Source organism: Dendrobates tinctorius, unplaced genomic scaffold, assembly GCF_039654945.1.
Source record: "Dendrobates tinctorius isolate UK_male_01 unplaced genomic scaffold, ASM3965494v1 ptg000117l, whole genome shotgun sequence".
Classification (NCBI taxonomy): domain Eukaryota; kingdom Metazoa; phylum Chordata; class Amphibia; order Anura; family Dendrobatidae; genus Dendrobates; species Dendrobates tinctorius.
The window spans coordinates 2,506,052-2,520,329 of record NW_027361785.1 but is presented as its reverse complement, the minus strand read 5'-3'; the positions used below and the strand labels follow the sequence as shown (position 1 = coordinate 2,520,329).

The 14,278-nt window shown below is 47.7% G+C and overlaps 1 protein-coding gene across 1 annotated transcript in view; it reads left to right on the top strand.

Annotated features, from left to right (window-relative positions):
• Positions 1-10,820, top strand: part of LOC141101479 (uncharacterized) — a 72,292-nt gene extending 61,472 nt beyond the window's left edge. Inside the window, 4 exon segments of the mRNA XM_073590602.1 lie at positions 7,945-8,215; positions 8,559-9,183; positions 9,780-10,198; positions 10,804-10,820. Of these exon segments, the coding sequence (XP_073446703.1) occupies positions 7,945-8,215; positions 8,559-9,183; positions 9,780-10,198; positions 10,804-10,820 (1,332 nt within the window).
• The last annotated feature ends 3,458 nt before the right edge of the window (positions 10,821-14,278 follow it).

Below are 14,278 nucleotides of genomic sequence, written 5' to 3'. Positions count from 1 at the left end.
GCTCCGGGGAAGCTAAAAACTGCGTATAGCAGACCCCAGAGCGAAGCGCTAATAGAGAGAAAGGGACGCCAGAGTCCTGGGTGGGCAGGAGCTGTATGTCCTGACCGCTGAATCTGGAAGTACAGGGGACTGTAAGTTCCTGAGTGACATTGAACACCTGAGGGCATGGCAGCGGATCAGGAGCCTGGGGCTGACCTTGGAAAGACAGTACCCGTGGAATAGGCTCACGCAGACAGCCGTACAGGTTAGAGAAACCATCATGCAATAGAGGGTCGCAGCTTAGTTACAAACAGCAGAGACCCACACACAAAGCGCAGAAGGAAGGTCCCAAACCCCACCTGGCAGGGTGGATCCCCTGAATGCCTCCCGGCAAGCCAGACTCAATCCATCACCTGTATGTGGTGCTCCCGATTGCAACCACTTGCCAGTAAAAGGTAAAGAAACTGCACCTCTCTGTGTCCTTCTCTTATTTCTCTGCACCCCAACGTTCACCGCCAATCTGAACTATTAATCAAATATATTTGCCCTGGGGCTCCCTGCTCTACCCGTGCGGAGCTGAACCATCTTGGCTGCATCACCATCAGCCCCAGGGGACCAAAAACCGCAGCGTCTGCCATTAATTGCCGAACACTATGGGTGGCGTCACGCTTAAATACCACACAACTTTCCCCTATTTTATTACTGGATGCCCAGGGCCACGGACCGGGTCACTGTCGCCGTCACATCCCCCATTGAAGTCAACGGGCCCGGTACCGAGTAACCTAAGGCCCTGCGGGGCGCTCCACATGGCGTCTCGACGAACGGGATTTATCGAGCCTAGCAAAGCTGGGTACAAGGAGCCTTGCAAAGCTGGGTACTGTGTGCCATAGACTTTATTAAATTGTGTGCTAGAGACTTTAATGAGCTTTCAAATAACGGCCATAACTGCGCCACACAGTGCGTGCGAGCAGAGAGAGGCATGCCATTGTGGGCGGAGCCAGAAATAAAGCACGACGCGAAGCCCTGCCCGCACTCTGACATCAGTGGGCAAAGTGAAGCTGGAGCTGCGCTCTATTGTGAGCAAGTGAAAAGCAGGAAGATCCCATTTGGAGACAAGGAAGAGCTCAATCCAGCCTGTCAGAGAGCAACTGTTGACAACAGTAAAGGTACACTGAGGGAGGAAGAAAATGTCCAACTCGGGTGGAGATTCAGCGGCGGTTGCAGCCGCAGCCTCCATAATGCCACTATCAATGCCATATATGTGGCGCCCCTGAGACTCAGTCACCACAGAGGTACCGCACCTTCTCCTAAGGTGTGGTGCCCCACCATCCAGGTAAGTTGGAGGCTCCTGACCACGCTCCAACACTCACATCCCACACAATAGAGTAATTCAGCAAAACCACATTGAGGCTCCTTGCTTAGAGAGAAGCAGAGCACCATTGGTGGTTACCTGCTTGGAACACTAGACGTGCTGGGAGGTGGGTGGAGTTGAGAATACATATAAAAGAGCGGGAAGGTTTTAGGATTACAGGTCAGGTCAGTCGGAGAGAGGAAGCCACTCGGAGAGGAGTGGGGATCCCTGGAAAAGGGATGGAGGAAGGAGTGCTGCAGCTGCCTCAGTGATCTGAGCCAGCTGGCACGGAAAGGAAAGAAGGAGAAATACATTGAACTGAAGCCTGAGCTTCCATAGGAGAGAAAGACAAGTACGGAACGTAGGAGTGAAAGGGAACACAGAGGACGTGGGTTAGAGAAAGAACCCTGCCTAGAAGTTTTAAGCGCAAGGCCGGGGCCCGGTCCCCGAGGTTGTATGGACACTAATGGTTCTGCAGCAGACACCGGTGGAGTAGTGGGCTGTAAATGCACTACTCCCATCTAAGGCTTGGGGGCACAACAGCAACATGGATAGAGTGCCGGGACTCAGGAGTAGAGAGTCCCCGAAGCAGGCTACAGCTGTCTGCCATACAAGTAGAGTTCTTGGGAACATCTGTCAGCAGGAACTCCAGTGTAACTCAGTACTAGATCTTCACACTCAAAGGCACTATAGAGGAGATGTTCAGAAAAGGCACATAAGTTGGCAGAGTGTGCAAGGGAGCATTCCATCTTGCCTGGAGGTTGACTGAGTCCCTAACCCGGAGGACACGGCACAGAAGCGAGCACTACAGACTGTGAGTAAAGCTTTGGAACTACATGCCCTGGTGTCCTCCATTCCTTCCTGCGTCCGTCCGCCTGGTACTGCTACATCCCCTGCGCCAAACACTACACCATCTAAGTGTCTCTTCACCTATCCTGCTCTGGGACAACAGCCCTGCCTGTGGAGGGCTATAACATCATTGCTGCACCACCCCATCTGTCCCGGAGGATCTGTCTGCAGCATCGGCTTAACCCCTCCCTTGCCGAACACCACAGGTGGTGTCACAAACTATTCCATTAACTACATTCCACCATTCACATCTTCCTATTACTTGGGCACCCAGGGCCACGGTCCAGGTCACTGCTGCTGTGACACATCCCACTGATACCGGCCCGGTACCGAGCACCCCACAGCCCTGGGAGGGTGACCCATATATACCAGGAGCGGCCTGGTTACCACAGTACTCAGGGAAGTCGCACACCCTGAACGATTTTAAGGAAAGACTATGTAGTTTGTTCAAAGTGTACCCCCTGTCTGAGACTCAAAAAGTCAGTATCCTCATTGGCCAGTTAACTGGTGTGGCTCAGAGAGAAGTAAAGTCCTGGCCGGACTTGGGCAGGAAAAAGGGGTCCAACACCATATCCCCACCGGAGATCATCCACCCATTAAAGAGAGGTACCGGCCTGTACCCCCGGCACACTATCAATGTGCCAAGAGTATGTTACGGGAGATGAAGGAGGCTGGGGTAATCAGAGATAGTTGTAGCCCCTGGGCAGCTCCATTAGTCCTTGTTAAAAAGAAAGATGGTACTATGAGAATGTGTGTAGACTACAGGCAGATTAACAGCATTACACATAAGGACGCTTACCCATTACCTAGAATTGAGGAATCACTAGCTGCACTGAGAACCGCTAACTATTTCTCTACCTTAGATCTCACCAGTGGGTATTGGCAGGTTCCTGTGGCAGAGGCAGACAAAGAGAAGACAGCATTTACAACACCATTGGGCCTCTGCAAGTTTAACTACATGCCGTTCAGGCTCAGCAATGCACCAGGAACATTTCAGCGGTTAATGGAATGCTGCCTTGGACATAAAAACTTTGAAACCGTTCTGCTGAACCTGAATGACATCATTGTCTTCTCCAAAACCTGCGAAGACCATTTGAAGCACCTAGCTGAGGTATTCGAAGCCCTGTCCAACTTTGGCTTGAAAGTAAAGCCTTCCAAATGTCACCTTTTGAAACCCAAGGTGCAGTACTTAGGCCATATGGTGAGCGCGGAAGGTGTGACACCCGACCCTGACAAAGTCACCGTTATCAGAGACTGGCAAAGACCCAGCACTATTCATGAAGTAAGGCAGTTTCTTGGGTTAGTTGGCTACTACCGAAGATTTATCAAGGACTTCACCAAAATAGCTGCACCCCTGCAAGATCTTCTAGTGAGCCAATCCAAGAAAGCCAAGAACAAGAGTCTTCCGTTCGAGTGGAACAATAGGATAGAAGAGTCCTTCATCAGGTTGAAATTGGCCCTCACGGGAGATGAGGTCCTGGCCTACCCTGACTATGACCAACCTTTAGTACTTTACACTGACGCCAGCAACATGAGATTGGGAGCAGTGCTGTCACAAGTACAGAAAGGCAGAGAGAGAGTGATTGCCTACGCCAGCAGGAAGCTTCGTCCCACTGAGAGGAACCCCGACAACTACAGTTCCTTTAAGCTGGATTTCCTCGCCATAGCCTGGGCAGTAACAGAGCGCTTCAAGCACTACTTGACTTCAGCAAAGTTCACCATCTACACAGACAATAATCCGCTGACCCACCTTGAAATGGCAAAGTTAGGGGCACTTGAGCAGCGATGGATGGCTGTCCAACTACGAGTTTACCATCAAGTACCAACTAGGACATAAGAACGCTAATGCGGATGCGCTGTCCAGGATGCCCACTTCACCTGACGGGGAGAAGATCCAGAAGAACTCAAAGAAATCGAGTTACCAGCCTTCCACCGTCCAGTTGCAGCCCAGCGCTCTCAAGGAGTGAGGAATAAACGATTTATCGTACGAGAGGCAACGTTGAATCCCTTACCCCATCATGAGTGGGCAGAGACACAAGATAGTGACCCAGCTGTTCGCCTAGTAAAAGAGTGGCTAGCACAAGCTGATTCACACCCTAGTCCAGATGACCCACAGGAAGCACAGCAGTTATGGAAGGAGAGAGGCAAGCTGTTCATTTACGAGGGTAAACTGTGTTGGAGGAACATCAACTCACGTACACACGAACGGGTCTGGCAGGTAGTAGTCCTGAAACGGGATGCGCCAATGGTCTTGAAGGCGTACCAAAATGGAGCAGGACACTTTGGGTGGAAGAAGTTGGAGGTCCTACTTCGTGAAAGATTCTACTGGGTTGGCATGAGGAGAACCATTGAGTAGTGGTGCCAAGAATGTGGCCCATGCAACCTGCGCAGGAAAGACCGTAACAGCCAGCGAGCCCCATTACAGTTGATCATCACAAAACAGCCGCTTGAACTGGTAGCTTTCATGATCCATGCTGGATCATGACAGATAAAAGCACTGGTAACCTTTTTTTTCTTTGAGCTGTTTACTCAGGTTTGGTTTTGCCCCGGTGGCCACAAGTGTTATTGCACTTGATGTTTTCTTTGCTTAGAGATAGCTTTGCCCCCGGTGGCCAGTATGGTCATTGCACTGGTGTTTTTAGTTCTACTTTTCCCCCGGTGCGGGTTAGTGTAATTGCACGGGAAACACTAACAGGTGTGTTTATTCAATAAAGGTGTGTCAGTTGTGCTCACTCACGTTGGTGATATTATTATTGTTGGTCTTTTTCTGTCAGCCTGGGAGGAGGAGGAAGCTGGAGGAGAGTCCAGGGCAGCTCGGTCGGAGTCCTGGAGAGGCAGCTATGGTGTCTGCGAGGAGTTCGTGTAAAGCATGGTGGAGTGGCAGCTATGGTGTCAGTGAAGAATTCTTGCAAAGCTTGGTGGAGTGGCAGCTATGGTGTAGAGGTGCACTCAGTTTGCTGGAATCTGCTACTGGAAAGTTGCACTCAGGTGTTGGACTCTGTAGCTGGACAGCTGCATTCAGGTGCTGGACTCTGTTGCTCCAAGGCGGCATTCAGTGCTGGACGCTGTTGCTGTAAAGCTGCACCCAGGTGTGCACACGGTTGGAGGAAGATGCACTCAGGTGTTGGACTCTGTTGCAAGGAGCAAGTGCATCAGAGCAAAGCTAAGTTTTCCCTGTTTGTCACTTTTCCTCATGTTGGTGTTAGTGCAGTGGTGGGATTAGTTTCTGCACCGTCCATTACAATAGTAAGGGATAGGTGCAGGGCGAGCTAGGGTCACAGGCTCCTGAGCGTCGCCCGGTGTGAAACCTGCATAGGGAACGTTAGGAGTGTGAGGGACACTGACTCAGGGGAGTGCAGGAGGTCTCCAACCCCCCGTTACCTATCGCAGGGCCCACCATTGTTAACTGTTTCCCTTTCCCCTTTGTCTTGTTGTATTAGTTACCGGCCTGCGGACCGTGTCACACAGGACATTTGCAAGTGCCGCATCCTGTTGTTTCAGTTACCGGCCTGCGGGCCGTGTCACACAGGACGGGGCACGTGACAGTAGCCTTGGATCACATGAAGTTAACTCCAAGTAGGAATGGCTACACTTATGCTCTGACCATCGTTGACCATTACTCAAGGTTCTGGTTAGTCGTGCCTGTTAAAGACCAAACAGCGAATACAGCAGCCAAGGCATTTCAGCAACACTTTTGTAGACCGCACGGATACCCTGAACAAGTGCTCACCGACCAAGGTCCAGCCTTTGAGGCAGAAGTGTTCCAGGAGTTCTGTAACATGTACACTTGCAAGAAAATCAAGACGACGCCGTACCATCCACAGACAAATGGCATGTGTGAGAAGATGAACCAGGTGGTCATTGACTTATTGAAGACCTTACCTCTGGAAGAACGAAACCAGTGGCCAGAGAAGTTGCCAGATCTGGTAGATCTATATAATCATATACCGGTAAACGCCACCAATTGCACTCCGGCCTACCTGATGAGGGCAAGACCTGGCAAGTTACCCACTGATTTAGACATGGGAGTCTTAACACCTGAGACAACATCACCAGATGCAGACTGGGATACAGAGTGGCAGCAACAATACCGCAAAGTGCGAGAATGTGTGGAGAAAAGTTTGTCCCAAGCAAGACAGAGGCAGGAAAGGAATTACAATCAACACGCCCCTGCAGTTCCCTTGACACCAGGAGAACAAGTACTCAAAAGAAAGAGACGAGTTCACAAACTAGATGACCAGTGGGAGGCAGAGCCATACACCGTTATAGCTTTAGACTTTAATAACACCAAGGAATGCTTCATCAGCAAGGATGGAGGAAAAACCTTAGAGGCAGTCTCAAGAGATCATCTAAAGGTGTGCCCTGATCAATTGAAAGACAAAGAGGAAGTTCAAGACACTCCATGGCCCACAGTAGAGATGGAAGAGAAGATCCATACTATCCTTGGAGAATTTCCTCAGGCGTGGACACAAGTGAATCAGGCTATCGTAGTACCAGTCCTAACCTTTCACCAGCCTACTGCACCGGATGAAGCAGAGACTTTTAATGAAATGGCTCCAGTAACAGATGCCACATCTGCAGTGGAATGCGGAAATCTGTCCCCTGCTAACAGCGAATCTGTCAATCTCATGGTGAGTCTAAGAGTCAGGAGAAGGCAGTCCAGAATACCAAGATTACACAAGTCCACTTATAGCGTAGTGACTAGTGCACCAACAGTAGACACTAGAGAACAGTTCAGGTCATCAGAGATACCTATACTGCGTAGATCCACTTGTAGTACCAGAGGTCAGATCTCTGTCCGTAATAGAGAATACATAATGTAAATAAATTAATAAAAATGTATAGTTGTAACCGTTAAGCATGAGAGCCTACAGAGACTTACTGTATGAACTTTTTAAGTATTCATAATAACCATAACCAGTCCTGTGCGCACTCCCCGGTATACTTCCCTTGAGAAAGCGTGCCTGTAGTCACGCGAAACGCGCGTCGGGTGTTCCCCTGACCTGGTCCCGGGTCCATTCAGCCCCTGTTTTATACATCTGGTAAGATATCTATTTAAATTGGCCATATGAGATTTATTTGTGCACACTAGGTCACTACAACGGATCTATAATGTGGCGTAGGGATCTCCCAATTGGGAGATGGGGAATTAGCAGACACTGGTTACTTACCTAGATGTGGCTATATCCGATATACACTGGTTTGTTATTTTGATATCTTGTGGCTGGGTGTTCTTCCCGGGTCTTTCTGTTTTCTACCCTGTGGTGTCGTTTTACTCTTTGTGTTTTTGTACTAAGTGATACATATGCTAACTAATAAAGACGTATTTTTATTATATTCACCTAGTTACTCATATTTTCTCTTTGCATGTATATCTATTGGAGTGGGTGTTTCAGGTGTTTTCCTGATTAGGGTGGCTATTTATAGCCCTAAACCCTATTTTTGACATAGTGATAATGTCACTGAGGTCTTTGCATTTATTAATTGTTTCTGTGTCTTTCACAGCTTACCTCAGCCTTAATATGGATTTTCGTGCCTGCGATCAGACATGGCGTGCACTCATTAATGACACATTACAGGATGATACAGAAGGGGGCCCAGGGGGGGCTAGTGGGGCAATTCAGGAGACTACTAAACAATTTAAGGATTTACTTCGCAAAAGGACTCGCATTTGGTGAAACCATGCGTTTTTAGAAAAATATTTACATAAAGACCTAATACCACGAGGTCTACCTATACAGGTTTTCCCATCGTTTCCTATTCAGGATAACGATTTTATCAATAAATGGGAAACCCTGACTAATACATGCTCCAGAGGCTTTATGGAACTACTGAAACAAATGAATCAGGACTCTTTGGTGTCACTTGAAACTGAGATGGAAGCTCTACAGGTTATTCTTCGTAGAGATATGACTAGTGATCTCTTAAAAAAATTTAATGAGGAAATGGATGATCTTTCTCAGAAGTGGGCTCAAGAAATCCAGTCCACTAAGGCTAAAAAATTCCAGAGAGATGTGGAGGATAAAAAATCAGCACGTATGTATAAATGGCGAAATCCTCATGATCGTTCTCGACCGCAATTTAAAAGCTTCTCACGTTCTCGATCAAGGTCTGCCTCTGAGATCGAATACTTCTGGAGAGAATGAGTATGGTTCTAAAAATTTTTCCAACACGGGCCCTTCAGGCTTTAGCCCTACAACTAAGCGTATTGTGACAAGACAAATCACTAAGAACAAGTCTAATACGGGAAAGATGTCCCAATCCCAGGGAGGTGTACAGGTACTCAATTTATCTACTCATGTCCTGTCCAAAATACAATTGGAAGTTTTGTCCAGAGGGTTGTCTTTTTGTCCAACTAATTCTTTTCACTTCTTTACAGCCATTAAAGACCTGCACTTGTTTTCACGCAAACTTTTATTGCGGAAATTACATGCCAAGAGGACCTCCAGGGAGATGGTCAGTGAGGTCGAGAGAGAGGCTCTTCGCAATCTGGAGGAGCTATTGGATGAGCAAACAGCTCCGTCAACAAGAACAAGTAGGTTTCCAACATCTATTCTTCCGAAGTCAGCAAAATTCCCCCCCTTGTCGTTATGCCCGGCCATTGAAATCTTTACTAAACTGGTTTATGAGGACTTCAAAGAATTATCGACTAAGCTTCGATATGATAATCTAACGCATGCTCAACGTATTGCTATGCGAGAGCTACAAAAGCTTACTGACGTGGTCTTCAAGCCAGCCGACAAGGGGGGGAATATTGTCGTCTGGCCCCATGATAAATATGAGCGTGAGGCCTTTCGTCAATTAAGAGATCCTAATACCTACACACGTCTATCGTTTAATCCACTTGCGACCTTCTCTCTCGACCTCCAGCGCATCCTCTTGGAGGCTCTGGACAATAGTGTCATCTCAAGGCAGGTCTTCGATGGTCTTGTGACTAAGCATCCGAGGATTCCAACTTTCTATCTACTACCCAAGGTCCATAAGAACGCCCTTGACCCTCCAGGGTGCCCCATAGTGTCAGGCATAGACGGACTTTGTGATCCTATTTGTCAATTTATTGATTTTTATTTAAAACCACTGGTGGAAACCTTACCATCATACAGTATATACGTGACACTACGGACGCTCTGGCTAGGGTCAATGATGTTTTTGTGGACCAAGGGACTCTATTGGTGACTGCCGATGTGGAAAGCCTCTATACGTGCATTGAACACTCTCACAGTTTGGATGCGGTCCGCCTCTTCCTGGGCGCTTCCGATCTGGGTGGCCCCTTGTGTGGGCTTATCCTCGAGCTGTTGCACTTTATCCTTACCCACAATTTCTTCACTTTTAAAGATCAATATTTTCTACAGAAGCGCGGCACAGCCATGGGCGCGGCCTGTGCGCCTGCGTACGCTAATCTCTTCCTCGATTCGTGGGAGAGATTAATTTTCGGCGATGCAGGCGTGCAGGCCGCCTCCCATGTGCTGTGCTGGCACAGGTATATAGATGATGTTTTCTTTTTGTGGGATGGATCGGTGCAACAGCTCGGGGATTTTATGAGGGCGCTGAACCATAATGAATTTAATATTCACTTGACCTATTCTTATGATAAAACTAGGATTAGTTTTCTGGATATTGCTATGAGTGTTGATCACTCTGGTTATATTCAGACGGATGTTTATCGTAAACCGACATCTGTTAATTCTTTGGTTCATGCGTCCTCTGCCCACAACCCTTCCACCATAGGGGCCGTCCCGGTCGGACTGTTCCTGCGGGCGAGGCGGATCTGCTCTTCGGATACCAAATTTGAGATCCAATCGGCTGATTTGAAGATGCGATTTCTGAACCGTGGATACTCAAATAGAAGTATCAAAAAAGGCTACTTAAGAGCAAGGGCAACACCACGCGGCAGCCTCCTGGAATCTTCGAAGAGGCCCTCCTGTTCAAATAAGGAGGGACCTATTAGATTTATATCTACTTTCAATCATCAATGGGAGGATATGAGACAGATCCTCATGAAACACTGGTCTATTTTGGGTACCGAACCCTCCTTGGGAGCATCTTTGGGATCGTATCCTTCAATGACTCCAAGAAGGTCCAAAAATCTTAAGGACCTCCTGGTGCGGAGTCACTACCTACCCGTACAGGTCAATCCGTTTGGCTCCAGGGGCCCTACACCTGGTTCTACACCCTGCGGTCATTGTCTTGCATGCACAAATGTACTGCGCTGCACCACCTTCAGTACCTCAGATGGAAGGAGACAGTTCGATATACGTCATCGAATATCCTGTGGCAGTATGAATGTGATCTATTACGCTACATGTGACTGTCCAAAAATTTATAGTGGACTTACGTCAAGGGAGCTTAGGATGAGGGTGCGTGAACACGTGCGGGACATCTGTGCATCCAAGACAGTGACCGATATGTCCCTCCTTAAAACCTTGCCCCGCCATTTTCGACAACATCATAATGGCGAATCAACTTCCCTTAAAATTAGAGGGATTGATCAAGTACATTTAGGGGTGAGGGGGGGCAATTATAAACGTAGGCTGGCTCAAATTGAGGCCAAATGGATTATTACACTTGACACAATGACTCCTAAAGGACTTAACGAATCATTGTCATTTGCCTCTTTTTTGTAGGGTATCCTGAATTGTGAATATTTTCCTATTGGGCCTTTTTGGTCCTTTTATTTATTTATTTTGTACCCCTTCTTCCCCTCTGTTTCCTCATATCCCAGGTTTCGGGTTGGTTTTATTCATTATTGTTTACATGTGTTTTTTTGATATGTTTCACTTATTTCTTTTTTCAATTTATGCTGGACCTCCTTTCCTGGACCCATATTTTACATTTAACCTTGGCCGTTCCACTGGCCCTAATTCTAATACCTATACTGGATGCTCATTATCTTGGACACTGTTGTCTATGGACGATTATGGGATGCTGTGATTTGAAGAGATTAAATGTGCTATGATGTTATTTTTGAATTTTTCAGTACCCTCTGATATATATGTATAAACCTCTACTTGTAGTTGCCTGTCTTATGTGAATACATATTTGTCCATTTTTGACCTGTGCCCAATATTCTGTGCACTACCTTGATGTATGTTTACATTCATTGGTACCAGCGGTTGTGCGCATGCCCACTGCCCCTGTTTGCGGCCGACATGCGGAGGAGTGTCTTCTGCCTTCCTCCGGGCTCCCGGGGACTCCTCCTCCCCTGCTGCCTGGGGTAACGTCTGACGCTCTCTCTCGCATTGTCCGGCCCTTCGGGTGTACAGTGCACATGCGCCGCGTTAAACCGCTGTGATTGGCCGATTGGGAACCATGTGACTAATCACATGGGTTTAAGAAGGTCCTGTGCACACTCCCCGTATACTTCCCTTGAGAAAGCATGCCTGTAGTCACGTGAAACGCGCGTCGGGTGTTCCCCTGACCTGGTCCCGGGTCCATTCAGCCCCTGTTTTATACATCTGGTAAGATATCTATTTAAATTGGCCATATGAGATTTATTTGTGCACACTAGGTCACTACAACGGATCTATAATGTGGCGTAGGGATCTCCCAATTGGGAGATGGGGAATTAGCAGACACTGGTTACTTACCTAGATGTGGCTATATCTGATATACACTGGTTTGTTATTTGATATCTTGTGGCTGGGTGTTCTTCCCGGGTCTTTCTGTTTTCTACCCTGTGGTGTCGTTTTACTCTTTGTGTTTTTGTACTAAGTGATACATATGCTAACTAATAAAGACGTATTTTTATTATATTCACCTAGTTACTCATATTTTCTCTTTGCATGTATATCTATTGGAGTGGGTGTTTTCCTGATTAGGGTGGCTATTTATAGCCCTAAACCCTATTTTTGACATAGTGATAATGTCACTGAGGTCTTTGCATTTATTCATAATAACCAGTTGAAGGACAATTGGGCCACAGGACTATGTGTGGTCAGAACTTTATTTGTAAATAGTTACCCCAACTTGGCCTTGAAAATAAGCCGCTGGCGTGGCCGAAAAACTAGGCCCATCTACAGAAATTCCTGTAGCCACGCCCAGGGACGACACACAAAGATGGGCTAAGGCGGTTCCCACCAACCAAACTCCAGGTACAAGGACAAAGACAATTCCTGGACAGCAGTGTAAGGACTGGTCGCTGCTTTAACTGTGTTATTGTTTCTTTTTCTTTTCTGGTTTTGATAATTTTTACATTTTTTAAGACTTTGTAGATTGTCATTAATTGTTGTTAACAATTCTTGTTATGTTTCCTCAGTTCAGGAGTACTGAACTTCACTGGGGGGAATGTGACACCCCAGAGTCCGGCTGTCACAGTGACATTGCCTCCCTCTAAGGGTTAAAGTCATGCCTGGAGGCAGGAGGGGGGCCCCCATGCCAGGTAACATAGATTACATGACAATTCCTGCTGCAGATCAGAAAGGGGAGCTGCCTTATAAATTCTGGCCAGCAGATGGGGTTAATGAGTCAGCAAGGAGTCAGCTGAGAGAGTAAACAGGGAGTTTTCATGGAAACGAGAGCAGCTGAGCTCAGGACAAGACAGTTAAGCCTGAGGTAAAAGATCTTTCTGGAAGATCCAGTCAGTTGGTGAGGGAGAGTCGATCTGTGAAGAGGGAAAAGGACAAGAGCAGAGACAAGAGGCTCCGGGGAAGCTAAAAACTGCATATAGCAGACCCCAGAGCGAAGCGCTAATAAAGAGAAAGGGACCCTAGAGTCCTGGGTGGGCAGGAGCTGTATGTCCTGACCGCCGAATCTGGAAGTACAGGGGACTGCAAGTTCCTGAGCCACACTGAACACCTGAGGGCACGGCAGCGAATCAGGAGCCCGGGGCTGACAGTGAAAAGGACAGTACCCGTGGAATAGGCTCACGCTGACAGCCATACAGGTTGCAGAAACAATCACGCAATTGAGGGTCGCAGCTTAGCTACAAACAGCAGAGACCCGCACACAGAGCGCAGAAAGAAGGTCCCAAGCCCCACCTGGCAGGGTGGATCCCCTGAATGCTTCCAGGCGAGCCGGACTCAATCCATCACCTGTATGTGGTACTCCCGATTGTAACCACTTGCCAGTAAAAGGTAAAGAAACTGCACCTCTCTGTGTCTTTCTCTTATTTCTCTGCACCCCAACGTTCACTGCCATCTAAACTATTAATCAAATATATTTGCCCTGGGGCTCCCCGCTCTACCCGTGGGGAGCTGAACCATTTTGACTGCGTCACCACCAGCCCCAGGGGACCAAAAACCGCAGCGTTAGCCATTAATTGTGGAACACCACGGGTGGAGTCACGCTTAAATACCACACAACGTTCCCCTATTTTATTACTGGACACCCAGGGCCACGAACCGGGTGACCGCCGCCGTGACATCCCCATTGAAGTCAACGGGCCCGGTACCGAGTAACCTAAGGCCCTGTGGGGCGCTTCACACACTGTGTGCATCACTGCTGTCTTAAGGAAAACCTCTCTTAAGGCTTGTGTAAAAGTGTGTTTCGATACTTCAGCATTCGCGGGCCCCTTTCCAGGGTGGGAAGCATCTGGCAAAATTTTGCCCTAAAACGTGGATCTAACAGTGACAACCCAGTAGTCAGCACTGTTTTAAATAACAACTATACGGGGATCGTGTTGCAGATAGTGCAGCAAGTAGTCACTCATATGTCTGGCTCTACCATGAGGTCCAAGCCCATGCTGTGTTGGTGCCTGCATAACACTGATATTTATTTCCTCTGTCCCCTCCTGCCAACCATGAATAACAGAGAGGAGATTATTATCCTTTTAATCTCCTGACAGTTGGTCATCCATCACCTCTTCCTCTTCCATTTGTTCCTGGGCTCTTCCACCTTCACTAACAGTTTGCCTGATTTATATAAACATAGAAACGTAGAGTTGGAAGGGACCTCCTGGGCCATCTGGTCCAACCCCCTGCTCAAAGCAGGATTCGCTAAATCATCCCAGTCAGATGTCTGTCCAGCCTCTGTTTGAAGACTTCCATTGAAGGAGAACTCACCACTTCTCGTGGCAGCCTGTTCCACTCATTGATCACTCTAACTGTCAAAATTTTTTTTCTAATATCTAATCTGTGTCTCCTCCCATTCAGTTTCATCCCA